This window comes from Heliangelus exortis, chromosome 31 (genome assembly GCF_036169615.1).
Source record: "Heliangelus exortis chromosome 31, bHelExo1.hap1, whole genome shotgun sequence".
Taxonomy (NCBI): domain Eukaryota; kingdom Metazoa; phylum Chordata; class Aves; order Apodiformes; family Trochilidae; genus Heliangelus; species Heliangelus exortis.
Window position 1 is genome coordinate 1,848,307 of NC_092452.1, and position 24,482 is coordinate 1,872,788.

Here is a 24,482-nt window from a genome sequence, read left to right on the forward strand (position 1 = left end):
CAACCCCTTCACAAAACCTCCTGGTGCAGAGGGGCTGCGCTGACTTCCCAAACCCCTCATCCCCTTGCCCCTTCCCATGCACTGGAGACTCCAGGGTACGAATCCCACCCCACCGTGGGACCTCTGGGTTTGCAGGGCAGCACTGGGCCTTTCTCTTGCTCTGGGTCCCCACCTGCTGGAGACACCAGGCTGGGTTTTCTGGTGCTGGCCCAACCCTGTGCACCCTGATGGTTGCCTGGGCCCGTTGACTCAGGAGCTGGGAGGTGTTTCCCTAGGGTGAGCGTGCCAGAAGACTTTGCACAAGGAGCCTTTGCCTTGTGGACATGGATGGCCCCCTCTGCTCTCCTCTCAGTCTGGCCAGGGTGAACCCCCAGCTGGAGTTTGCAGGGGATGAGGAGTGGGTTAGGGGACACCAAGTGGTCTCCTTCTGGGACCATCAGCCCGGAGTCCCCAAGACTCTTCCTGGGGAAGGCTCCAGGGAGGTTTCATAGCATCCTTCCAGGACCTGAAGTAGGCTTACAGGAAAGCCCAGGAGGGACTTTTGACAAGGGCATGGAGTGACAAAGGGAAGGGGAGTGGCTTTAAACTGGAAGAAGGGAGATTTAGGTTAGACATTATGAAGAAATTCTTCCCTGGGAGGAGGGTGCTGGCCCATGTTTCCCAAGAAGATGTGGCTAACCCATCCCAGGAAGTGTTCCAGGCCAAACTGGATGGGTCTGGGAGCAACCTGGTCTAGTGGAACATGTCCCTGTCCTTGACAGAGAAATCAGACTACATGATAAAGGTTCCTCCCAAACCATTCTGTGATGTTGTGATCTGCTCCTCTCCTGCCCTGGCCCCTTTCCTCATCCTTGGTTCTTTCTCCAGCTCCAGCCTTTGTAGAGGGGTTCCCACCTTGCATGGTGCTTCCAGTCACTGCTGCCAGGATTTGTGCCTGGCAGGGAGAAAGAGCCAGGGAAAGGCAGTGGAGCCACAGGAGGGAGCCCAGGAACAGGGTGGGAACCTGGCCAAAAACCTCTGCCCAGGCAGAGCTCTGAAATCTCTGCCCAGGCAGGATGGGAATTGGGGACCTGGGTGCTCAGATTCATTCAAAATGAAGCTGGGACCCCGAAGCAGGAGCAGCCACGACGTTTTCTGAAGTGTTTGCACATGTTGGAGAAACCTTGATGTGCAAAGTGTCCCTGGAGACCCCTGGAGCTTTACCTGTGTCCCCTCCTTGCTGGTGCTGCCCTCCCTCCAGAAGCTCTGTCCTGCTCTGTTCCCCTCCCTGTTTGGTGCTGTTCTTGCTGCCTCCTGGCTCTGGTGCTGGTGCCAGAGCTGGGCTCTTCTGCCCTAAGATTTCCTCCTGTAAATCAATGTCCAGGATGAGCTGTACCCCATGTGTGCCAGCTCACAATTCCCAGCCAAACCTTTGAGAATCATAGAATCATAGAATCATAGAATCATAGAATCATAGAATCCTAGGGGTTGGAAGGGACCTCGAAAGATCATCTAGTCCAACCCCCCCTGCCAGAGCAGGGCCCCCTAGAGTACATCCCCTAAGAACGTGTCCAGGTGGGTTTTGAATGTCTCCAGTGAAGGAGACTCCACAACCCCCCTGGGCAGCCTGTTCCAGGGCTCTGTCACCCTTACAGTAAAAAAATTCTTTCTGATATTCAACTTGAACCTCCTATGCTCCAATTTACACCCATTACCCCTTGTCCTATCACTGGTCACCACTGAGAAAAGCCTAACTCCATCTCCCTGACACTCACCCCTTACATATTTGAAAACATTGATGAGGTCACCCCTCAGTCTCCTTTTCTCCAAACTAAAGAGAATCACCTTCCTTTTCCCATCCCCTGGCTCTTTCTCCCTCCTGCAGTGAGGAGCAGGAAGGGCATCTCTGCACGTAACCACAGCGGTGGGATTCATCCAGCTCTTGGCTTGCCTCTGTTTTCCTACTTGTGCCTCAGTTCTCCATCCATCCCACCCTTCTCTCCACATTCCCCAGCCTGTCCCAGAGCCATGCCACAGCCTGAGTCCTAAAACTGAGGAATTTTCTTCAGAATAATGGTCCTTCCTCATGAACTGCCTACAGGGAGTCCTCTCTGAGCTGGGGTACCCCTCCCTACCCAGACCAGCAGAGAAGAAAAGCCAAAAAGCAGCAGATTTTAAAAATGACAAATGCTCTTTATTGGACCATACATATGGAAGGCCTGGAAGTGAAGAGGCTGTAGCCATGAGGACAAGGGGTTAGAAATCAGTGCAGCAATTCATGTACACAGAAAGCAATAACCTTTCCCCCAGGTGCCTGAGGAAACAGAAGGGGCTGAAAAAAATCTTGAGTTGCAGACAAAACATCTGGAGGTTGTAACACGTGGCCGAGGCTGTTGGAGCCTCTTGGAGGTGTTCTCATTGCTGAGGACCCGGGGCTGTGGTTTCACGAGGCTGTCACCCTTGGTTTAGGGTTAGTGAAACGTGTGTGCGTGGCCCAGCGTGGCTGTCCCCGTTCAGCAAAATGCTTCCACTTGGTTTAAATGTGTGACTGGGAGGTGAGGGGCAAGGGAAGGACAAGGACTGTGCCAAAGGGGCCACCACCAGCAGCCACCACAGCTCTCCAAGGCCCCGTTGGTGACTTGTTACAACCTTGGCCAAAGATGCTCCAGATTCTTGCGGGAGGGTCCTGGTCTCCCCCCGCTTCCCCAGAGCTGGAGGACGGAGGAAGGAGAGGGTCTAGCACAGCTATTTACACCGTTGATTTCGTAGGGCAGCTCTTGCTTTTTGGAAGGCGGGGAACCCGGCGTCACCCAGGCATCCGGGCGGCCCCTGTTGCTCTCTCCATCCTTATCTGATGCACTTTTTGCTAGTGGTGGTCTTGGAAACGATCCTCACGCTGCCTCCCGTGCTGGAGCTGATGCCTCGGCTGCTGCCGGAGCTGAAGGTGCTGCCTCCACCATAGCTCAGCCCCCCACCAAACCCCCCGCTCCCCCCGAACCCTCCGCTCCCTCCGCCGAAGCCGCTGCCGATGCTGTAACCGCCGCTGCCGCCGCCGCCGCCGCCTCCTCCCATGCAGAGACCCCCGCCCAGACCTCCGCCCATGCCCAGGCTGCTGCCTCCGTAGCCCATCCCGCTGGAGCTGCTGACCACGGCTGCAGGAGATGGAAAACCCACCTTAGGGTCCTGCCAGCACCCCGGGGTGGGGGGGGGTTCAGCACAAGGGGTGTGAAAGGGGGGTGATACTTACAGACGCTGACAGCTCCGACTCCCTCTCCAGCGAGTCTGTTGGGAAAGGGAAATATGATAAGCAATAATGGCAAAGCACAGGGAGGACATGACAGTAATCACTGGGATCATCTAATCAGGCTTTTGTGGCCTCCACTAAGGGCCTGTCACCTGGTGGGGTCTGCATGGCAGGTGAAAGTGATACCGCTCATTTTTCTTGCATCAGGTTCCTAGAGCTGCAGAAACTCATCTTTTCCCAGAAAGCTCACAATTTAAAATAACCCCCTCTCTGCCCTCGTTTCACATCTTGATGCTCTTTTGTATCTTTGCCAACGTGGTGCTCTAGCCCATTGGGGTGAGCTCTCTCTTTGAGCCCATTGAGATGCACCCAGCTCTGAAGAGCAGCACACAAGAGGTCCATGTGCTTGTCCTCACCTGCTCTCCTCTCCTTCCAGCAGCTTCCTGTAGGTTGCAATCTCGATGTCCAGGGCCAGCTTGACGTTCATCAGCTCCTGGTACTCCCGGAGCTGCCTGGCCAGGTCAGCCTTAGCCTTCTGCAGAGCATCTTCCAGCTCAGACAGTTTGGCCTTGGCATCCTTGAGAGCCATTTCCCCACGTTCCTCTGCCTCGGCAATGGCTGCTTGGAGGTTGGCACACTAGAAAAAAAGGGAAAGAGAAATCTGTTTAACTTGGGCTGCCCCAAACTGCTCTCCTGGAATTGTAGACACTGCCTCCCAGCAGAGCACTGGGAGCTCCTGATGGGCCACAGGGAACGTGCCATGGGGTGGGAGACTGGGGAGCTGCAGCCATGATCCAAGCAAAGGATCAACATCTACAGCTCTCTGCTTTCCAGCCACCTTCCCAGGGGTGGCTCAGTAGCTCACAGTTGCTTCCCCAGCAAAATAGGAGCTGTCACAGCACATCCTTACACTGAGAGCCCTTCTGTGGTGGGCAGAGACAAGAGGTGGCTTTGTCCTCTTTAATTCAGGGGAGGAAGCTTGGCCTTCCTGTCCTGTTCCAATTCCAGGAGCTGTTTCTTTCCTCCATGCCAGGTCACCACCACCTCCTCCCTGCCCTCCACCACGCAGCAGCTGCTCTGCAGGAACACCTCTTGTTACCTGTTTCTTCACGCTCTCGATCTCATTCCGCAGCCTCTGGACCATCCGATTGATCTCTGAAATTTCTATCTTGGTGTTCCGGAGGTCGTCCCCGTGCCTCCCAGCAGAGACCTGGAGCTCCTCGTACTGATGGAGAAAGGAGAGAGTGCTGGTCAGGCACCACGGGGCTCAGGGAAGAGTGCACAAAGTCTGGGTGTAGGGTAAGAGTGGGCAACAACAACTCTGAGCATCCTGCCCGTGGAATAACAGCTTTTGACCTTGGTTATCAGTGTCTGCTAAGGCAGCAGCTATTGCATGGTGTGGAGAACCTGTGCTGCTAAGACCTTGGAGGGGAAAGAGGAGTGCTCTGGATCCAGTGACTCCTTGTGAGCCTAGGGTCAAGGCATTGGAGCACCTTGTCCCTTGGTTTCACCACAAGGAATATAAAGGTGGTCAAGAGCAGCTGTCCACGGGCAAGCACAGGATCTGTACATGAGAGCTGATGGCAACAGGCACAGAAACAAATGAACCTCTGGGGTAATGCTGGGATCCTTCCTCCGTTAGTCCCACCACCCCTCCCCTAGTGTGACACCAAAAAAATCCATCTCTCAGCCTGGTTACCCACCTTGTTTTGGTACCAAGCCTCAGCCTCTGCCCGGCTCCGGTTGGCGATGTCCTCGTACTGCGCCTTGACCTCTGCGATGATGCTGTTGAGGTCCAGGCTTCGGTTGTTGTCCATGGACAGGACCACGGAGGTGTCAGATACTTGCTGCTGCATTTGGGACAATTCCTGCAAAAGATGGGAAAAATGATCTGGTGTCAGGTGGAACCCACACAAACCAGAGATGTTGGGGAGCCCCCTCCCCTGAGCCATTCTCTTGCATTCCCGCTGCTCTGTCTCTAACAATTTACCCTTTTCTATCTCTTTCCTGCATTATGCTTCCAAAAAGGCAGTGGCCACCTGATCTCCTGCTGCACTGAGCTTGGTGGCCAGAGCTCAGGGCCATGGAGAGCTGCAGAGCAGGGAGCTGTGGAGATGCTGTCATGGGGAGAGCTGAGTGCTTACCGCTTCGTAGAGAGCTCGCAGGAAGTTGATCTCATCTGCCAGCCCATCTGCTTTGGCCTGCAGCTCCACCTTGTTCATATAAGCACCATCCACATCCTAAAGAAAAGAAGAACAAAGACTTCCGAGGTCTGTTATGCTTCAGACTTATTTTTATACCGCTCTGATCAATGTGGGTTTTGTCTTTAATGTGATGTTGGACATTTACTGTGAGCCAGAACCAGATTCTTGAGCAGAAGGCAAAGCTCTGACTCTTGTGGATGTGACCCAAGACAGAGTTGAGCAGAGCCACAAGAGTTGAGATGATTTGCAACTGCAGCCAGAGGAGGAATCTTCAGAAAACAGATCCATCAGCAGGGAGAAGGTTCTGTCCATTTGTGGCCTTAGGAGAACCCAGCCCATATTTACTCCTAGACCTGCCAGCATCAGAGCCTGATCCTACCATGGGGCTGTGGGACCCCAGCTCAGCTTTCCTTGAACTCTGTGCATGCCAAGTTAATTTCATTGCCCATCCTCTAATTCCCAGTTCACTCACCTTCTTCAGGACCACAAACTCATTCTCTGCACCGGTGCGCCGGTTGATCTCATCTTCATATCTGGCAGGAGAAAAGAGTGCAAGGATTTGAGTGGAAATGAAGAGAAAGACAGCGTGGGAAGAAGAGATGAGACCATTGCAGTCCCACTTGTTGTGGCTCTCAGAAATGTTCCTCACTCCAGAGCAGAAGCAGAGCAGAGCCTGCAAGACTCCACGGTGTGAGTAGTCCCTGCTAAAATTAATAGATTTTAATCACTGCCCTAAAAGTCAAGCTCATCCATAACCGTGTCCAGGGTCAGGAGGAAGCAGGAGGAGGTATTCCTGGTGACCTTTGCCCAAAGCAAAGTTATGCAAAAGGCTTTCAACAAAGCTGCATTGCAATACCTACAAATATATAATAACATAATAGTTTGATATTTGATATTACAATGGTGCTAATGGCTCAATAGTTTGCTGGAGCATTTAATTAAAAAAAAAAAAAAAAGTCTGTGATTCTTTAGCAGTGGTTGTGAAAGCACAGATCATTATGCCTCAGATTGCTTCTGTGGAAGATTTTATGGCTCTGAGCAACATCCTCTCATCAGATAATCAGGGCAGGGCTTAGCTAGAAAGTAGACAAAACACGGAGGTTGTTGAGGCAAAGACCTGGATTTTCAGGGCAGGTTCATGCCAGTCCTCCAAGTAATATTGGCAGAGACATCACTGCAGATGGATGAGCGGACACGGGAAGAAATGGAAATTACCCAGTGGACTGGAAAACAACTCTAGACTTGAAATACAATACATTCTCTTTTCCAGGCAGTGGCTCCAAAACTCAGACAATATCATTGGTCTTTTTTGTCCTGATGGGTATTTTTTAAAAGCCTATGAAACAGATCAAGACCTGAAATGCACCCATCTACAGCACACCAGAAGCTATGTGAGTCTGCCCCGTCAGCTCTAAGTGCCATCTCCCCATTCCTATCCAAAAAAATGTGTCTCTCCACATGCTTAGCTATCTAATATTAACATATTTCAGGCCTCCGGGGTGTTTTTCTCAAATTTTCACTAGGCCAGATCTGGTTGAATAAGGGAGAGACTGTTCTCACCAGACTCCAGCCAACTAAAACCAAACGGCCTCGCCTAAAAAAAAAAAAAAACACTTAAATGTCCCTTTTAGTCCACAGATGCTGACTGGTGTGTCCTTAACGTGACTCATCCCACCTCCTCTGGACACTTTATCTCAGGGTGCCATTAATTGCTTCCCCAGGGAAATCGTTTTCTTTGACAAGGGTGGGGCTGAGCGAGGCCGAGCGCATCCAGGTCACCCGGGGGCTGTCTGGAAAGGTTGGGATTTCCTTTGCAAAAAAGAGAAATGGGGGATTTGGGATCTGGTAACTCATGGTTATGTTTCATTAATTTTTTTTCATGTCCCTTGTACCCATGAGTTATGCATTTTTCCATGTCCAGGTGTTCTTTTTGGAAGGGATCAGACCATGACCTCCGCTACACCCGAGCAGCTTCCCACAGGTGCCTGGATTCTGTGCTAAGTGCTGATCCAGCACGTAAAAGAAACCTGACATGACCAGAGGTGATTCTGAGATCAAGCTTTGCTTTTATGTGTTCGTTTTGCAAACTGGAAGAGGAACACACAGGTGTTCACCAGTGAGCACGAACCACCTGCCCTGATTTTCCTGTCTGTGTTACAGAGCACAATTTCTTACTTGTTCTTGAAGTCTTCCACCATGTCCTGCATGTTCCTCAGCTCAGAGTCCAACCTTCCCCTCTCTCCCATCAGGCTGTCCAGCTGTCTCCTGAGGTTGTTGACGTAGGCTTCAAAAAGGGGGTCAAGGGACTTCCTGGTGACTGTGTGACCTTGCTCTTGGAGGAGGCTCCACTTGGTCTCCAGCACTTTGTTTTGCTGCTCCAAAAAGCGCACCTGGGGAGAAAGGAAACCAGAGAGGTGCTGAACCCAGGTGCAAAACAACGTGCAAAAAACCTCACTGCCAGGACAAGCAGGAATCATTCAACACGGAAAGAAAAGGTCAAGAGACACCGGGACTATTGAAAGAAAATTAGCAGGGTCTTCCTAATTTAAGGCACCAAATTCTCAAAAGTACCAAAAGCAGCCAAGGTTTTTAGAGAGATTTTTCAAGAGCTATTAAGCAGGCCAAACACTTGTGTTTGCAGTTTTATGTGCTTTTCCACCCACTCATCCCCCCTGGCTGGATTAAGTTGGTGTTATCTCATTGAGTTGTGTAGAGTTTTGCCATTTTACAACCAGTAGAAGCTCCATCTGTCCCCCATGATGTTTTATACTGGGAGAATAGGGATTTATTTTTTCAATAAAATAGGCACTGAAAAACTCATCCTTGCAAAGAGGCAACACAAGGCAGTTCTTAGTTTTCAGCCAAGCCTACGCTGCTCGTCGGCTGGGATTGGTTTAGGCAAGCCCCAAAATCCAAAGTTTCTTCCTGTTGTTCTTTCCCAAGACAATGCACGACTTGATGTTTGGGACCCAACTCTCACCTTGTCAATGAAGGAGGCGAATTTGTTGTTGAGGGTCTTGATCTGCTCCCTCTCCTGTGTTCGCACCTTCTGGATTTCTGGGTCGATGTCCAGCTTGAGCGGTGCCAGGAGGCTCTGGTTGATGGTCACTTCATGGATGCCACCAGGTGGGCAAATGGGAAACCCTGGGCCACCTCGACCACCAAATCCAGGACCTCCCATCCCAAATCCACTGCCTAGCCCGTAGCCGCCACCACCACCAGCTCCTCCTAAGCCAAAACCAGCGCCTGCTCCACCACCATAGCCAAGACCAAAGCCAGCTCCTCCACCAAAGCTGTAGCCACCACCAGCTCCACTCCGGAGACCTCCACCAACCGAGCTGTAGGAAATTCTTTTGCTTCCACCCAGGTTATAGAGACTTCTGCTGCCAAAGCCACCACCAGCTCCGAAGCCTCCTCCACCTCCGGCTCTTCCTCCTCCAACTCTGGAGACAGAGACGGAGCTAAAACTGCTCCTGGAACCACTGCCACCTCCTACAATAGCAGAGCCTGAGCTAAAGCCCCTCATGCCTCCTCCAGTAGATGATCTGAAAGAGATCCGACTCATGGTGGTTTGTTCAGTTAGAAATGCAAAGAGCAAGAGAAGGGGAAGAAAAAAAAAAAAAAGGCTGGTGAATAAAAGCTGTGCAGCAGGAAAAGAGCAGAGGGCAACGGAGACAGAAACCCCTGTGATGGGAGCGCTCGGGAGCCTCCTCTTTTATCTGCTTGGAAAACTTGGCACGGGAATTCAGAACTTGACGTGCCTTGCAGCAACTTGCCTTGTCAAACACACCTCAGCTCCAGCAAGGCACGGAAAAATGCATTGTTTGCAGGCAAGAAAGTAACGGAGTGAGGGAGCTCCCCCCCCCCCTCCAAACCCTGCTGCTCTGACTCATGAAATTAGAATTGAATGGGACAACTCTGCTGAGGTCTGCGCTCAGGAGCAGGATGCAACACGATCCTCCCCAGACCCTGGGAGACAGTTTTCCTCAGGTGAGCCAAGGGCTCGCTGAGTTGAGTAATGTTCCTTGTGCTGAAGCTTCTGCAAGGTGAAGTTTGGGGTTTAACACACTGGGACCTGAGCAAAAAGTCGTCTCCCCTCGTTGCGGGGGAAATTGAGAAATTAGGTAGCATGGCTTCCAGAGGCAGTGAGTAATTCCTTTTTCCAAAATAACTTCAAGTTATTACATTAAACGGTATTATGAGACTTATAAAATATCTCATTAAAAAGATGCCTGAAATGATTGCTCTTTTTTTGAATCTCCTTGGTAAGCTCAGGGTTCAAATGCTCCCTGTGAAGTGAGGTTTTTTTTGTCACTTTTTTTTTCCACCACCCCCCATATTTAACCAGCAGTTTCCACATCATTTCTGTCTCTCCAAGATGTTCTGTGGAAGGGAATTCACTCCCTTTCTTTCCATCTCTCTCCCACCTCCTCCTTCAATCAGCTGAGATCCTTCAGCCCCTGAGGAAGATGTTTCTAAACTTGCCTTTCCCCCTTCATCTTGGGCTCTTGGGATTCTGGGATTCAATCTGGGAATCACCCCCGTGAGGCTGGATTGGGCTTTAGGATGGTGTAAAGTCAGGAGCCCCAGGGACCCCTTCTCTTGTGTCCATGGGGAGCTGGACACAGGCTACAAGAGAACCCCTTGAGCCCCCCCAAAATATTTCTGTGAACCAGACCCTGGCCACCTCAGCCAGGAGTGTGTCAGATAAAATAACAGCACAAGGCAGAGAGACAAAACCCCAAAGCAGCTAAATCACAACGCTTCCCAAAATCAGCTGCATGAGCAATAAGTGAGGGAGCTTAATTCCAAATGAGAGGCTCAGGGGCATGTGCTGCATCTCCGAGCTTGTTTCTGTTGATGTGCTTCCAACTGCTGTTTTCTCTGTCTGGGAAATTGAAAGAAACCCTGTAGAAGGGGTTGGGTGTTTGGTTTTGGGTCTGTTTGTTTGGTTTTTTATTTTATTTTTTTTTTCTCGTTGTTGTGGTGGGGTTTTTTTGTTGATGGTGGGGGGTTTTTTGTTTGTTTGTTTTTCTTTTCTTTTTTTTTTTTCTTTTTTTGTTTTTTTCTTTCTCATTGCAATCAGAACACTCCAGCACTCGAAACTCTCCTCCTCTCCTGCAAGAATCCCTCTCGCTGCCTCTTGCCAACAGCCGTGAGTCACCCCCCAACCTTGGGGCGTCGATTGGAGCTGATCCTTGGTTGGGGTTTTTGGGAGCACCCTCAGCCAGCCGGGCGGTAGCAAGGGGGTGCTCTCACCTCGGGAGTGGAGATGTGGCAAGCTCCTGGCTGCAGGAAACCTGGAATTTCACCGGGAAAACTGTGCTCCATCTTCTCCCACCTCCTGGAGGGACCAACCCCGATGTCACCAGCTGAACCGCGGCAGGAAGCCTCGATGACAATGCCGGATCAGAAGTGATCCCAGCAGGAGCAGCGGGGCTCTGCTGATCCTGAAAATCAATAAATTGTCTCACAACCAGGGCAGATGTGTGAGGATTTGCTTTCCTAAGCTGTGAATCCCTGGATCCTGTGGCAGGCAGGGAGCCTGGCTTTGCCTTCCCAAAGCGCTATGCAAAGTCACACCTGGGAACCAGAGCTCAGCCTGCAAATGCTTTCATCAAAGAAAAGAGAAAGGATTCATCTTTAAGGCAGTCATTACCTCCCCAGCTCTTCTAGGAAAGCAGACAACGGTAATTAAGTGGAATATTCCAAAGGATTTGGAAGAGTAAACCCAACGATTGTTTAGGCACTAAAAGAAAGGAAAATCTCACAACCTCTCTTGGCTCCTTGCTGGGTTTCCTGTCATTCAGGGTTTCCCTGCTTGGTCCCTGTCACTTGTGTGCCCTGTCCTGCTCAGGGGGGGAGGATGCTGGCAGGGAGGGGATGGGTTTGGGAGGTCTGGAGGGTCCAGAGCAGAGGCAGGAGGAGCAGGGGCAGCTGAGATGTTTTGCCTGACAGCTTTTGGACTCTGCTATTCACAGAACCCAAGACTGGTTTGGGTTCAAGGGACCTTAAAGCTCATCCAGTTCCAACACCCCCATGCCCAGGGACATCTCCCACCAGCCCAGGGGGCTCCAAGCCCCATCCAACCCCTTCAACACCTCCAGGGATGGGGCAGCCACAGCTTCCTTGGGCAACCTGGGCAACCAGGGGCTCAGCACCCCCATAGTGAAAATTTCCTCCTAATTCTTCTTGGTTTTCAGTGCAGGCTGGAAGGGGGACACTCAGACCTTTGCAGGTTAGCTAAGGTGAGGTTGTCATTAGCCATATGAATTCCTCACACCTCTGCTGTGCCATTCAGCACTCGCACAGATGAGTGCAGAAATCCAGGTGACTCAGGATTTTTTTGTAACCTTCATTAATTTTTGGCCTTTCTCTCTGCAACCTCCACTGCAGCAACAGCAACCGAGGAGATGGGGTTTGTCCCCAGACTTTGCTCTTTCTTACTGCAGCTCCTTTGATTTTCTGGGCCAAGGGAGATGGGATGCTCCTGTGCCTTGGTGCATTTGGGTTTCAGTGAGGTTTCACCCAAGCTGGAAACCTGCTGGGCTGGTGTGGACTTGCTCTTCCCCACTACACTGGGTTGTATAAAGCTGGAATGTTGAGAGGTCAGGGAAGAGCAAAGCGTCTGCCTCTTTGAAATGCAATAAGGTGTGAGTGTTTGTCTGAGGGCTGGGCTTCCCCTCCTCCCCTCCCGGTTTTTATGGTTTGTTTTTTTGTTTTTCTTTGTTTGTTTTTTTTTTCCTTTGGTTTTTTTTTTCTTTTTTCTTCTCCTTTTTGCACAGACAACTGACCAAAATACCCACACCAGTTGGTGGCTTGCTCTGCTCCAGCTCACTGAAACCCTTCCTCAATTTAGATCATCCTGATAAACTCCTCCTCCAGAGCCCTCTTCATGCTCGGTTTTGCTCTGTCTTTTTAAGAAAGCAAAAATTAAATACTGGTTTGGGCTATTTTGCCAAGCTTGCAGGGATGGGCAGTGCTCTCCCATGGAAGAAAGGCTTTTGGTTTACCCCAACTATGTTAAGAAATGAAAGATGAGTAATGTTTTCATCACTTAACTGATAAAATCCCACCCTCCTCCTCCTCTTTTTTCCAACTGTTCGATTTTTTGGGACAACTGATTTCAAGCTTTTCATTGTCATTTTATCAGAACTTTGAAGCTTCTCCCCAAAATTAAAGCAAAAGCCCCCTCCATCTGAGAGTTGGGAATATTCCATGCTACTGGTTCTGTTTTAGAATAAGATTTAGGAATAAATTAATTCCAATCCAGTTTTATTGGACACGTTGAAAAAAAGAGAGAGGAAGGAAAACAGAACATCATTCTCAATGAAGTATGAAAAGCTGCAATTTTCTTTCTTAATCATACTTTCACCTCAAAAGAGGCCACAAGGGAAGGCTAAGGGGGCAAATTTAGAGGGATAAATTTCAAAAAGGGAAAAGTAGGGTTTGGGCACGGGTGGGTCCTCAGGCTCCTGCTCCTGAATGCCTCATTTCCCCTGTGTCTGGCTGGAACCTGGCTTTGCTTCCCAGTTTTCCAGAGAAACCTTCCCATAGTGGAGACTCTGGAGTCCCCTCAGGAGTGGGGTGGACCTGGCCCTTCAGGTGGTTTTCTCAGTGTAATTTTCCCTGTCTCAGATTTTCACCTCAACTGCTGCTACCAAGACCCTGGGGAAAGTCAGTGGGACTTGGGCTGTTGGTTGATTTTGACATTTCTTGAGCTATTCCAACCAAACCTAGGATGAGACAGGACAGGAGCTCATCCCAACTGCAACCTCTGATCTTCATTTTGAAGACCAATCTGCTTAGTTATTGTTTAGAATGTTTTAAAATCCTACCATTTAGAAAACAAGCCCTTTTCCATATGCTTTGGGCCAGTCCCTGATGCCTCTTCTGACAAAATGCACCCCCGAGATGATCTGTGAGGTGCTGCTCTGGATAAATTTTCATTGGAGAAGGGAAAGGGCAGGAATGGGAGAGGAGTTTTGGCTTCTTAGATAAACTCACTGCAAGCTGAACTGCCATGCCTGTGGGTGGTATTTTCAGGTATCTCAGATGCTCCCAACATCCTGCTCTGAACCTGACCAAACAGCTGCAGTGCTCAGCACATCTGGAACACAAATGTTCTTCAAAGCTTGGCTGTGAATGGGGGAAAAGGGGATTTTCCATCATGCTCGAGTGACTCAGAAATGACTCCTGATGGGCTCTGTGCTCCCAGAATTAGGGATGTTCTAAAAGGGATATTTGCAAAGCACGGCCTGGGATCTGTCAGCAGCCTCCTGGGGTATTTCTACATAGCAGAAAAATAACCCACATCTCTGACAGAGTTGATTTTCTTAACTTGTTTGATTCCTCCCAGCAGTGAAGGCAAAACAAGGTGAACTGAAGCTAAGTTGCCTGCCCATCCCTGGGCTTCTGTGGGTCAGAACTGAGCTAAAGCCCCAAGTTATTGCATCTTCACTGCTGTTTGATCTGTCTTGATGGCTGTCAGCTAGCCACAATTACAAACAAGCTGCTCAGCCTCATTAAAAGCAGACAAACAAAAACAATTCCCCATGCAGAAAATCATTGAGGCCCCTGTTTTTCTTTTAATCCTGTTTCAGGTACTTTAAGAGAGCTGGTTAACATGTGCTCTGCTGCTTTTCTTGAGCTGTGATCCAAATGTGAGGAGCAGGGAGAGAGGAGGGTGGAAGGATGGTGGTGGGCAGGATACAGGAGCAGTGTGGGGGTGATGGTTCTGGGGAGGGTAGGGTGTTGGTTTTACTCGGGCTGTGTAGCATTCTTCAGGCTTTGGCTTTTTATGCTCTTTTTGCTGGAGGAGGTTTTGGAGACAATTTTGACACCTGGGTTGATGCCTTTTGCACTTCCAGAGCTGAAATTCCCTCCGATGGTGCTCAGACCACTGCCTCCTCCATATCCACCTCCGAGACCACCACCACCACCTCCAAGTCCAAGTCCTCCTCCACTTCCAAAGCCATAACCTCCACCACCACCACCACCACCTCCAAGTCCAAGTCCTCCTCCAGTTCCAAAGCCATAACTTCCTCCACCACCGCCTCCTCCGAGACCGAAGCCGCTTCCACCGCCTCCTCCACTGAGGCTCAGTCCACCAAATCCTCCTCCTAACCCAGCTCCCCCAGCCATGCCAGAGCTGGAGCTGATGACAGCTGTAAGAAAAAGCAGCCAGAGGGTTGGACATCTGCTTTTGGCAGTCACCCAGTTCAAGAAGCTCATCACCAGGACCTTGACCCACAGGATCCCAACTCCCATCCCCTCCGCAAGCTGCTCATGCTGGGGAAAGGTTCTGAAGCCTCCCCCTTCCCCAGGGTGCTCACGGCCTCTGTTCCCCTTGAGCCCAAAGCAGGACAAGCATGATGATACTCACAGTAGCTGATGGGGTTGAGTCCCTCTCCACTCAGCCTGTTGGACACCAGATAAAGGAGAGGTTAGAGCACAGCAAAGAGCACAGGCAGGGGGACCAAGTGCTGGCAGGGGCAATGCTAACATCACTTCTATTCCTGCAGGGATTTCCCACCCACCTGCTCTCCTCCCCCTCCAGCAGCTTCCTGTAGGTTGCAATCTCGATGTCCAGGGCCAGCTTGACGTTCATCAGCTCCTGGTACTCCCGGAGCTGCCGGGCCATGTCAGCTTTGGCTTTCTGCAGGGCATCTTCCAGGTCAATCATCTTTGCCTTGGCATCTTTCAGGGCCATCTCCCCGCGCTCCTCGGAGTCTCCAATGGCCGTTTGCAGGCTGGCACACTGTAAGAGGAGGGATTGGGCCTCCAAAAATGCTACTTTTCTTTTTGGGTAAGAGTCATACAAGGAAGAAAACCACTCTGGCTGGGGTGTTAATGGACAAAAGTTGTGGTTGAGGTTATTCACCCACAGCTAACACTGCTGGAGTGGAAATGCCAGCCTGGCAAGGGTGATCTAACACCCAGCCCAGCGTGGTGCCCTTTGCAGGAGGAAACTCCACATGCTTAATGAGGTGCATCATGCTCTGTGGCTGCTAAAGTCCCTGATCAGCAAAACAGGGCTGAGGTGCTAAGTGACCCCAGGGCAGGGCTGCACAGGCTCTTTTTGCCAGTCCTACCTGATTCTTTGTGTTCTCAATCTCTGACCGGATCCTCTGGATCATTCTGTTGAGCTCAGAGATTTCCCCCTTGGTGTTCCTCAGGTCATCCCCGTGCTTTCCAGCCGTGGCCTGCAGCTCCTCAAACTGAGGTTCAGAAGGAAGTGTAAACCATCTGAGATGTCCAGCTGGACAAGACATGACTCCAAGAGCCTCCCAGAGGCATTTTCCCCAGAAATGCAGCCACGGCACCCGTGGGCCTGTGCTCACCTTGGTTTGGTACCACGCCTCGGCCTCGGCCCGGCTCCTGTTGGCGATGTCCTCGTACTGAGCTTTGACTTCAGAGATGATGCTGCTGAGGTCCAAATCCCGGTTGTTGTCCATGGACAGGATGACAGCAGTGTCAGACACCTGGGTGCTGAGCTGAGCCAGCTCCTGTGAGGAAGCAGAGAGGATTCTGTGCTCCCCTGTCCCACTGCCAGGGGTGGTGGCAGTCACTGCCCGGGGGTGACAACGAGACTGAAGCCGGCGGGGGGCTGGGGGTCTGTACCGCATCGTAGAGGGCTCGGAGGAAACTGAGTTCATCGGTCAGGGCATCCACCTTGGCCTCCAGCTCCACCTTATTCATGTAAGCAGCATCCACATCCTGGAAAAGAGCAACCAAGGGTTCATCTGCAGCACCTGGGACCTTTTCTGTAGCTTGGCCAAGCCTGGAAACGAGGCTGCCCCATCCTCACTGCTGCCTGGCTGCAGAAGCCGTGCTTGGTGCATCCCCCTGGGAGAGCACCCAGAGGACATCTCATGGGCAACAGAAGTGCTGGGTGTGGCTTTGTTAATGGATAAGGAAGGGGCTCCAGGGGATTCCTGCCACTGCTGACCATCTACATGGTCTGTTTTGGCCATACCTGTGTCTGCCCTGGGACAAGAATTCACTTCCATCCTCTAAGCCCCTGATTCCTTTCCCCCAAAACCACAATGACAACTTTTGAAGGATGAGGATGGAGCTCCATGAGACCTCCCATCCCTTAGGGCTCCTCCAGCCTGGGCAGTGGTTATGGTTAGCTCAATAGCTGTAACAGCTCCTGTCCCACTCACCTTCTTCAGCACCACAAAATCATTCTCTGCTGCTGTGCGCCGGTTGATTTCATCTTCGTATCTGCAGGGAGGAAGGGAGAGACCTCAGTGAGCAGCAAAGCTGTGCAGGTTGCACTGCAAAGATATCTGTGAGGGTTATGGCATTTCCAAAGCAACCTCCTGGAAACTACCCAGCTCCAATTTGTGAGAATCCCATTTCTAAAAGGGTTGAAACAACATTTTGACATTATGCAGATGGAACAAGGAGACTAAAGTTGGTTTAGGTGATTTTCCTTTGCCAGCTTCATCACAAGTTGTTGTGTCCTGGATAAATCTTGTGTTTTCTGATTGGAAAAATGCTGGTGGACATTTTCTCTGGTGCTGTCGAGGAAGACAGGGGTTCTGCAAGGGGAAGACCCCCATAGGAATGGTAAATTAGAGGGGAATTAGTACAGATTAGAGCACAGACTGCAGGTACTTTTTTCCCCTTTCCTGTCGAAAGTCTGATGAATATTTCAGGCTAGCGTTTGGCTTTGAGAAAGCTCAACAGAAGTGTGATTAATCCTACTGCCTAATGCTCAGATGCACCACGTGCATCCTGTCCCCCTGGATGTGCTGCTCACAGGCACTCACTTGTTCTTGAAATCCTCGACGAGGTCTTGCATGTTCTTCAGCTCCCCGTCCATGCGTCCTCTCTCGTTGAGCAGGTTGGCCAGCTGCCTTTTCAGGTTGTTGATGTAAGCCTCAAAGAGTGGGTCCAGGTTGTTCTTGCCCGAGTTGTTCTTTTGCCCCTGCTCCTGCAGGAGGGCCCATTTGGTCTCGAGCACCTTGTTCTGCTGCTCCAGGAAACGAACCTGAAGCCAAAGAGGGTTATCAGAAGGTACCTGTGAACGTGCTGATGGCCAGTGATCAATAACTGTGACCAACACACGGCACAAACCAAGGAAATCCCAAGCCAAGAGTTTTAGATCCAGCTGGAAATGTTCTCCAGATTATCCAGGGCTATGTCAGCTACACAAACCTGCCCTCTGGGGACAGTTTTCCAATTTAATCCAGCAAGCCAGAGAGCAGTCATTAGAAAATGTGGGTTCAGCCCTTTCCTCTCTTACTTTCTTTAACATCTTTTGGTTTTGCTTTCCTTCTGTCAGACATTTAGCCTCCTTCCTGGAAGCTAAGGTCAGAGTACTGCAGGTGAAAAGACCTCTATGTACTACATATTCACTCAAGTAAAAGCCAAGGAAGGACTTGAGTCAATATAAAAGGGCTTTAATTTGCAGGCAGTAAAGCAACAAGGACCAAGATGTCTGCTTGAGAGAGAGGGGTTAAGCAGCTGGATCTGATGGGTTAAGCACCTGAAACTGTCTGAGCCCATTTGAGCTGATATCTCTTATTTCTCAGGCACAGAACCTGGGTCTAAGCCTCTTATCAGGAGTCCCTAGTCTAGTTTTCTGCCTTATAGCTGTTTAGAAGAATGTTGTGATTTGATTAATGAAGAGATGCAGATAGGAAATACACAACAGACCATGGGTCTATAAAGTTCTTTGGTTTTTGGGGGTTTTTTGGGGTTTTTTTTGGTAGCTCCCAGACTCCCTCTCCATCACAGTTACACAGCACTTGATGGATTCTCACCTTGTCAATGAAAGAAGCAAACTTGTTGTTGAGGGTCTTGATTTGCTCCTTCTCATCCTTCCGCACCTGGTGGATGTTTGGATCTATCTCCAGGTTCAGGGGTGCCAGGAGGCTCTGGTTTACGGTCACTTCTTGGATTGTACCGATTCCAGTTGGTCCAACACCAAACCCCCCTTGGCTTCTGCCACCACCCAGCCCTCCACTGAATCCTCCCAGTCCCCCTGCTCCACTAAAACCAAACCCTCCACCACCCCCTGCTCCACCACCAAAGCCCCCAGCACCTCCACCAAAGCCATATCCACCACCAAGACCAAGTCCAAGACCACCACCACCACCACCACCTCCCAGCCCAGAGCCACCACAAGCTCCACTCCCAAAAGCAGTTCGGAAGCTGCTCCCAACACCAATGGAAATCCTCTTGCTACCACCAAGGTTATAGAGGCTCCTGCTGCCAAAACCAGCACCGCTGCCACCACCTCCTCCGATGAGCCTTCCAAAACCACCTCCACCTCCTCCAGCTCGTGCCACGGACACTGAACTAAATCCAGCCCTGTTGCCACTTGGAATAATAGCTGAGGCAGCGCTGTAGGATCTGCCTCCCCCTCCTGCTCTCATGCTGTAGGTCTGGCGGTTCATTGCAGCAGCACCGGGGGGAGAAGCAGCAGGCAGAGTGCAGCTCTCTGATGGGAGGGAGCATGGGATGCCCCTTTTTATCCCCCTGGGGATCTGGGCTTGGTTGCATGGAAGTCCAGTGATCAATTTAGTGCCTTCATGGTTTTGACGTGCCAGGCAGCCAGCTGTCAGACTGAAACTTGTTAAACATTGATTGGGCTCCAACACACCTATTGGAGCCAGCACAGAGCTGCTCAGCTAGAAGAGTTATCTAACTCCCTGTTTTTTTGGCAGAGAGGGCTCAGCCTCACTGCAAAGCCTCTTCATGCTTGCAGAGTTGTATTTTATTGCCTAGCTGTGAAGCAAGAAAAAAAAAATTTAAAGGTTGAAAAAATGAGGAACAGCCACCTGGCTACCCCTATACTCTAAGCTGCAGAAGATCAGCATAAAGCTTAGTGGGGAGTGCTCTGAATTAACTGGATTGAAAGGCAGTGAGAAGAAAATGACTAATTCTGAGCAAAAATATTTCACAGGGCTTCTTCACCTGAAGGCAGAGTGTGGGTGTGATGCTCAGGAAGCCTGACATCTCTTTCAGGGCTCTCATTTACCCATCCTGCCCGTTCACTGCCCGTTCAGAGACTGTTTGAGCTGACAGAATCACAGAATCATCAGAGTTGGAAGGGACCTCTAGAGATCATCCAGTCCAGCTCCCACTAAAGCAGGATCACCCGGAGCACATTCCACAGGATTGCATCCAGGAAGGTTTTGAATCTCTCCAGAGAAGGAGACTCCACAACCTCCCTGGGCAGCTGCTCCAGTGCTCTGTCACCCTCATAGTAGGAAACTTTTTTCTCATATTTAAATGGAACTTCCTGTGTTCCTGATTGTGCCCATTGCCCCTCGTCCTGTCACTGGGAACTACTGAGAAGCATCTGGCTCCATCTTCCTTGCACCCACCCTTCAGATACTTGTAGACAAGATCTCCCCTCAGCCTCCTCTTCTCCAGGATTCTTCCAGCACAGAGAGGTCCCAAGCCACAGTTTTCCTCCGAGACACTGTATCTGAACGTCACGTCAAATTTTGGCCATTTTGTTTTAGATCTTTAGTCTGTGAGAGGTTTCCAAGGTTTCCATTTTAGAGACAGTGGCATCTTCAGAGAACGACTCCATCCCACCCAGAGGCTGTGGTTGCAGAGTCTCCTGATGATGTCCGATACGTTTTCATCTTGATCTAAAAAACCTTTTTAATGAAAGATACAGACTTTCTGAAAAACACTTTGCCTGGTTTGTGGAACTGTATTATTTGCATGCAAACATTAAGATGTAACCAGTCTTGAGTTTCTAGCTCTTTACAACTGTGATTTCTTTTCAAGACCTTTGAGCCTTTCAGTTCAAAATGTTGCCAAAAGCAAAGATGTAACCTGCATGAAAAATACTCCCACAAATTCTCCTTATTGTACTTCCTGGAGTCCTTGGGAAAAAGAGCAAATTCAGTAGGGTGTGGTGACATGTTCTGGCACCTCAGACTTGGTGGAATTGCAATGTTTTTTTTTTTTAATTTTGTTCTTTGTATTTAAAAGCTCAGGTTGTTTTCAGCAGAGTAGTGTCCTGGTGGCATTGCCCACGCTGCCTGCATGACTGGGGCTTAAACACATTTATAGGACAGGACTCTGCATGCCCTTGCAGATGCATTCGTGTGCCTCATTGCTATAAAACCATTAAGTATGAGCTAAAAATTCCACTGGCATCTCTGGAAGAAAAATTAAGCAGGTGCTTTGTGTATTCTACTAAATTTAGAAGACCAACTACCTGATTATCCTTGGGGAAACGCTGCCAGGCAGGCTCAAACTGGGGCAGTTGGGTCACTCAAGTAGAATTTCCTAGTCTGAAATTCCTGGTTGGTACAGATCAGCTTGCTTCTCTTTGGAAAATGTTGGTCTGGTCTGGATCTGCCTGGGCTGTCCCTTGAAATTCATGAACATCTATTGCCCTGGTTATTTGCATAAAATTCAAAGCCCGGGTGTGATGGGAAAATGAGATTGTCTTCATGCTTTCTTGACCCCAGTAAAGGCAGATTGTCCTGAAGCTGACAAACAGGTTCAGAACAGATTTTAGAGCTGAATGAACATAATGTGATTAAAGGTGGGGCTGCCAACAAGAAAGAGGGAATTGTCATTTTAGGCTCCCACACTCCTTTTCCTTCAGCCCACTGTCCACAAGGCATGTGAGTGATGCAAAGGGTGATAAATGCACCATTTCTTTACTGGCCTGGTTTCTTGTGTGGAGGAGCTGAGGTTTCTGGGCTGAAAAGGCAGATACTGTACCAATCATTTGGGATCAACTCCTCTAAACTACCAAGGGGCTTGTCCAGAGTGACACTGAGCAGGATTTGACCTCCAGACTGCCCAAAAAAAATTGCACCTCACATTTTTTCTCCCAAATAGCCTGATCTACTTGAACATCTTCAAGCAGACAGCAGAAAACAAGGGTTTTGCAATACTCAGGTGCTGAGAAGGACAGAGATGATTGAAGGTTTTCTCCCAGATGTAAAAGAGCTGCTGGGCTGCTTTGGTACCCTGGGGAGCCAGCTTGTTATTGGTATGCAGGTATTGTTTTGCAGGGAGGTGATCAACATTATTATGAGCTGTTGGGGCACTGGGAGCTTCTCGTTTGGGTGTTTCTGGTTGTTATTTACATAGAAACAAGATGAAGTCCAAGTTGTATGCATTGAGAAGAGATGAAGATGACCATTTCAAAAAACATCCTCTTTAGGTGGGTGGGAGACGAGGTCTGATCCACTTGGCTTTCACCACCACCTCCCACAAGCCCAGACAGTGTTGCCATGGCACGTCATTTATTAAAAATTAATTAGTGACCTGCTGCCTACTGCTGACATAGAATCATAGAATCCTAGAATGGGCTGGGCTGGAAGGGACCTCAGAGATCATCAAGTCCAACCCTTGCTCCACTCCCCCCGTGGTTCCCAGCCCATGGCACTGAGTGCCACATCCAGGCTCTTTTGAAATATCTCCAGGGATGGAGAATCCACCCTTCCCTGGGCAGCCCATTCCAATGGCTGAGCACCCTCTCCGTAAAGAAATTCTTTCTAATGTCCAACCTAAACCTCCCCTGGCACAACTTGAGACCTCTTGTGCCCTCTTGTCTTGCTGAGAGTTGCCTGGGAAAAGAGCCCAACCCCCCCCTGGCTCCAACCTCCTTTCAGGGAGTTGGAGAGAGTGATGAGGTCTCCCCTGAGCCTCCTCTTCTCCAGCCTCAACACCCCCAGCTCCCTCAGCCCTTCCTCACAGGAATTCTGCTGGATCCCTTCCCAGCCTCCTTGCTCTTCTCTGGACCTGCTCCAGCACCTCAAGCTCCTTCCTGAGCTGAGGGGCCCAGAACTGGACACAGGACTCAAGCTGTGGCCTCCCCAGGGCTGAGCACAGGGACAGAATCCCTTCCCTGGACCTGCTGGCCACGCTGTTCCTGAGCCAGCCCAGGATGCCATTGGCCTTCTTGGCCACCTGGGCACACTGCTGCCTCCTCTTCAGCTTCCTGGCAATCCAGACTCCCAGCTCCCTTTCTGCCACTCTGTGCCCAGCCTGGAGCCCCCCATGGGGTTGTTGTGGCCAAAGTGCAGGACCCGGCACTTGGAATGTTGAACCTCATCCCCTTGGGATCAGCCCAACTCTCCAGTCTGTCCAGGTCCCTCTGCAGAGCCCTCCTGCCTTCCAGCTGATCCACACTCCCCCCAGCTTGGTGTCACCTGAGAATTTGCTGATGATGGACTCAATCCCTTCATCTAAATCATCTATAAAGACATTAAACAGCACTGGGCCCAACGCTGATCCCTGAGGGACACCACGGCCGCCATTTTGAGGCAGCCCCGTTCAGCTCCACTCTCTGGGCCCGTTCCAGCCAGTTCCTAACCCAGCACAGAGTGCTCCTGCCTGATCCATGGCCTGACAGCTTTTTCAGGAGAATCCCATGGGAGACGGTGTCAAAGGCCTTGCTGAAGTCCAGGGAGACACATCCACAGCCTTCCCCTCATCCACCAGGGACCATAAAAGGAGCTCAGGTTGGTCAGACAGGACCTGCCCTTCCTAACCCCGTGCTGGCTGGGTCTGATCCCCTGTCCCTCCTGTAGGAGCTGTGTGATTGCCCCCAGGATGAGCTGCTCCAGAACCCTGCCAGGCACTGAGGTCAGGCTGACGGGCCTGGAGTTTTCCAGGTTCTCCTTCCAGCCCTTTTTGTGGATTGTTGTGACATTCCCCAACTTCCAATCATCTGGGATGTCCCCAGTGAGCCAGGACTGTTGGCAGATGATAGAGAGAGGCTTGGCGAGCTCTTCTGCCAGCTCCCTCATCACCCTTGGGTGGATCCCATCTGGTCCCATAGATTTGTGGGGATCCAAGCAGCTCAGTAGGTCACTGACTGTTTCCTTCTGGATTACAGGGGGGCTGTTCAGATTCTTGTCACCTTCTGTAAGCTCCAGAAGCCATCTGTCCTCAGGACAACCTGTCTTACTGTTGAAAACTGAGGCAAAGAAGGTGTTAAATACCTCAGCCTTCTCTTCATCTTTGACAACTATATTCCCACCCGTGTCCAGTAAGGAATGGATGTTTTCCTTGCCCCTCCTTTTGCCATTGATGTATCTGTAGAAGGACTTTTTGTTATCCTTCACAGAGGTGGCGAGTTCAAGTTGAAGTTGTGCCTTTGTCTCTCTAATTTTCTTTCTACACAACCTAACTATATTCCTAAATTCCTCCTGAGTAGTTAGCCCTTTTTTCCATAATTGGTAGGCCCTCTTTTTAACCCTAATTTCTTTCAAAGTCTCCCTGTTCAGCCAGACCGGTCTCTTCCCCGCTGACTCGCCTTTCGGCACCGGGACAGCTGCTCCTGTGCTTTCAAAACTTGCTCCTTGAAGTCCGTCCATCCCTCCTGGACCCCTTTGTTTCCAAGGGCTGTTTCCCAGGGTACACTCTGAATCAGTCTTCTGAACAGGCCAAAATCTGCCCTCCAGAAGTCCAAAGTAGAGGTTTTATTGACAACCCTCCTTGTATCCCTGAGGATTGAAAACTCTATTATTTCATGATCACTGAGTCCCAGACGTCCATCGACCACCACATCTCCCTCCAGCCCCTCTCTGTTTGTGAACAGGAGGTCAAGTGGGGCTCCATCCCTGGTGGGCTCATTTACCAGCTGGAGCAGGAAATTATCCTCTATACACTCTAGGAATCTCCTAGACTGCCTCCTCTCTGCTGTGTGGAGTTCCCAGCAGACGTCCGGCAGGTTAAGGTCACCCACTTTGTGACTTTGTGGGTTGGCGTGGGTCACCACAAAGTGGGTGACTTTAACCTGCTGGACATCCAACAAACCTTCTTAGAATCATAGAATTGGCTGGGTTGGAAGGGACCTCAGAGATCATCAAGTCCAACCCTTGACCCACGGTTGTTAGGCTATGGCACTGAGTGCCACATCTTTCCATCCCAGGAACGCTGCAGTCATGGAGAACCTGAGACCACCTGGACACAGCCTCTGTGCTGGGAGAGAAGCAGAGGCAGGTGCTCAACCAGTGGGATCCAGTGGGGGGTTTCCTTCCCCATCACACCCACGGGGACAGACTGAGCCTGGCAGGGTGGTGGAACTCATCCTCCAGCCCTGGAGAAGC

At 50.5% G+C, this 24,482-nt stretch overlaps 3 protein-coding genes across 4 annotated transcripts in view; 1 reads left to right on the forward strand and 2 right to left on the reverse strand.

The window, feature by feature from the left end:
* Positions 1 to 24,482, forward strand: part of BCDIN3D (BCDIN3 domain containing RNA methyltransferase) — a 147,314-nt gene that overhangs the window by 108,824 nt on the left and 14,008 nt on the right. Inside the window, exon 3 of one of the 2 annotated variants that reach the window (XR_011722991.1) lies at positions 19,574 to 19,625. The exons of the other annotated variant lie outside the window; for it this stretch is intronic. The gene's annotated coding sequence lies outside the window, so the exon portion shown is untranslated. Of the gene's footprint in view, positions 1 to 19,573; positions 19,626 to 24,482 lie in introns of those variants that run through there. 2 annotated transcript variants of the gene reach the window in all.
* On the reverse strand, positions 2,152 to 9,127 carry LOC139788952 (keratin, type II cytoskeletal 5-like). The gene is made up of 9 exons (XM_071729343.1): positions 8,408 to 9,127; positions 7,603 to 7,817; positions 5,900 to 5,960; positions 5,368 to 5,463; positions 4,927 to 5,091; positions 4,323 to 4,448; positions 3,640 to 3,860; positions 3,227 to 3,261; positions 2,152 to 3,131 (listed from the first exon to the last, which is right to left on the reverse strand). Exons 1-9 carry the CDS (start codon positions 8,990 to 8,992, stop codon positions 2,827 to 2,829), a joined length of 1,809 nt encoding a protein of 602 aa, XP_071585444.1. The 5' UTR covers positions 8,993 to 9,127; the 3' UTR covers positions 2,152 to 2,826.
* Positions 12,686 to 18,963, reverse strand: LOC139788947 (keratin, type II cytoskeletal 5-like). The gene is made up of 9 exons (XM_071729338.1): positions 18,204 to 18,963; positions 17,208 to 17,428; positions 16,596 to 16,656; positions 16,051 to 16,146; positions 15,771 to 15,935; positions 15,522 to 15,647; positions 14,967 to 15,187; positions 14,813 to 14,847; positions 12,686 to 14,594 (listed from the first exon to the last, which is right to left on the reverse strand). The coding sequence occupies exons 1-9, from the start codon at positions 18,837 to 18,839 to the stop codon at positions 14,188 to 14,190; spliced, it is 1,968 nt and encodes a 655-aa protein (XP_071585439.1). The 5' UTR covers positions 18,840 to 18,963; the 3' UTR covers positions 12,686 to 14,187.

Bases quoted from the DNA above. Each gene is read 5' to 3' on its own strand.
- LOC139788952 (XM_071729343.1), bottom strand. From the start codon at position 8,992: ATGAGTCGGATCTCTTTCAGATCATCTACTGGAGGAGGCATGAGGGGC. The intron at 5,961-7,602 runs GTAAGAAATTGT...TTCTCCTGCCAG, and splicing joins GTGGAAGACTTCAAGAACAA to ATATGAAGATGAGATCAACC. The intron at 3,132-3,226 runs GTAAGTATCACC...CATCTCCTGCAG, and splicing joins AGTCGGAGCTGTCAGCGTCT to CCGTGGTCAGCAGCTCCAGC.
- LOC139788947 (XM_071729338.1), bottom strand. From the start codon at position 18,839: ATGAACCGCCAGACCTACAGCATGAGAGCAGGAGGGGGAGGCAGATCC. The intron at 17,429-18,203 runs GTGAGAATCCAT...CTTTGGCTTCAG, and splicing joins TTGCTTCTTTCATTGACAAG to GTTCGTTTCCTGGAGCAGCA. The intron at 15,188-15,521 runs GTAGGACTGGCA...CTCCTCTTACAG, and splicing joins TTGAGAACACAAAGAATCAG to TGTGCCAGCCTGCAAACGGC.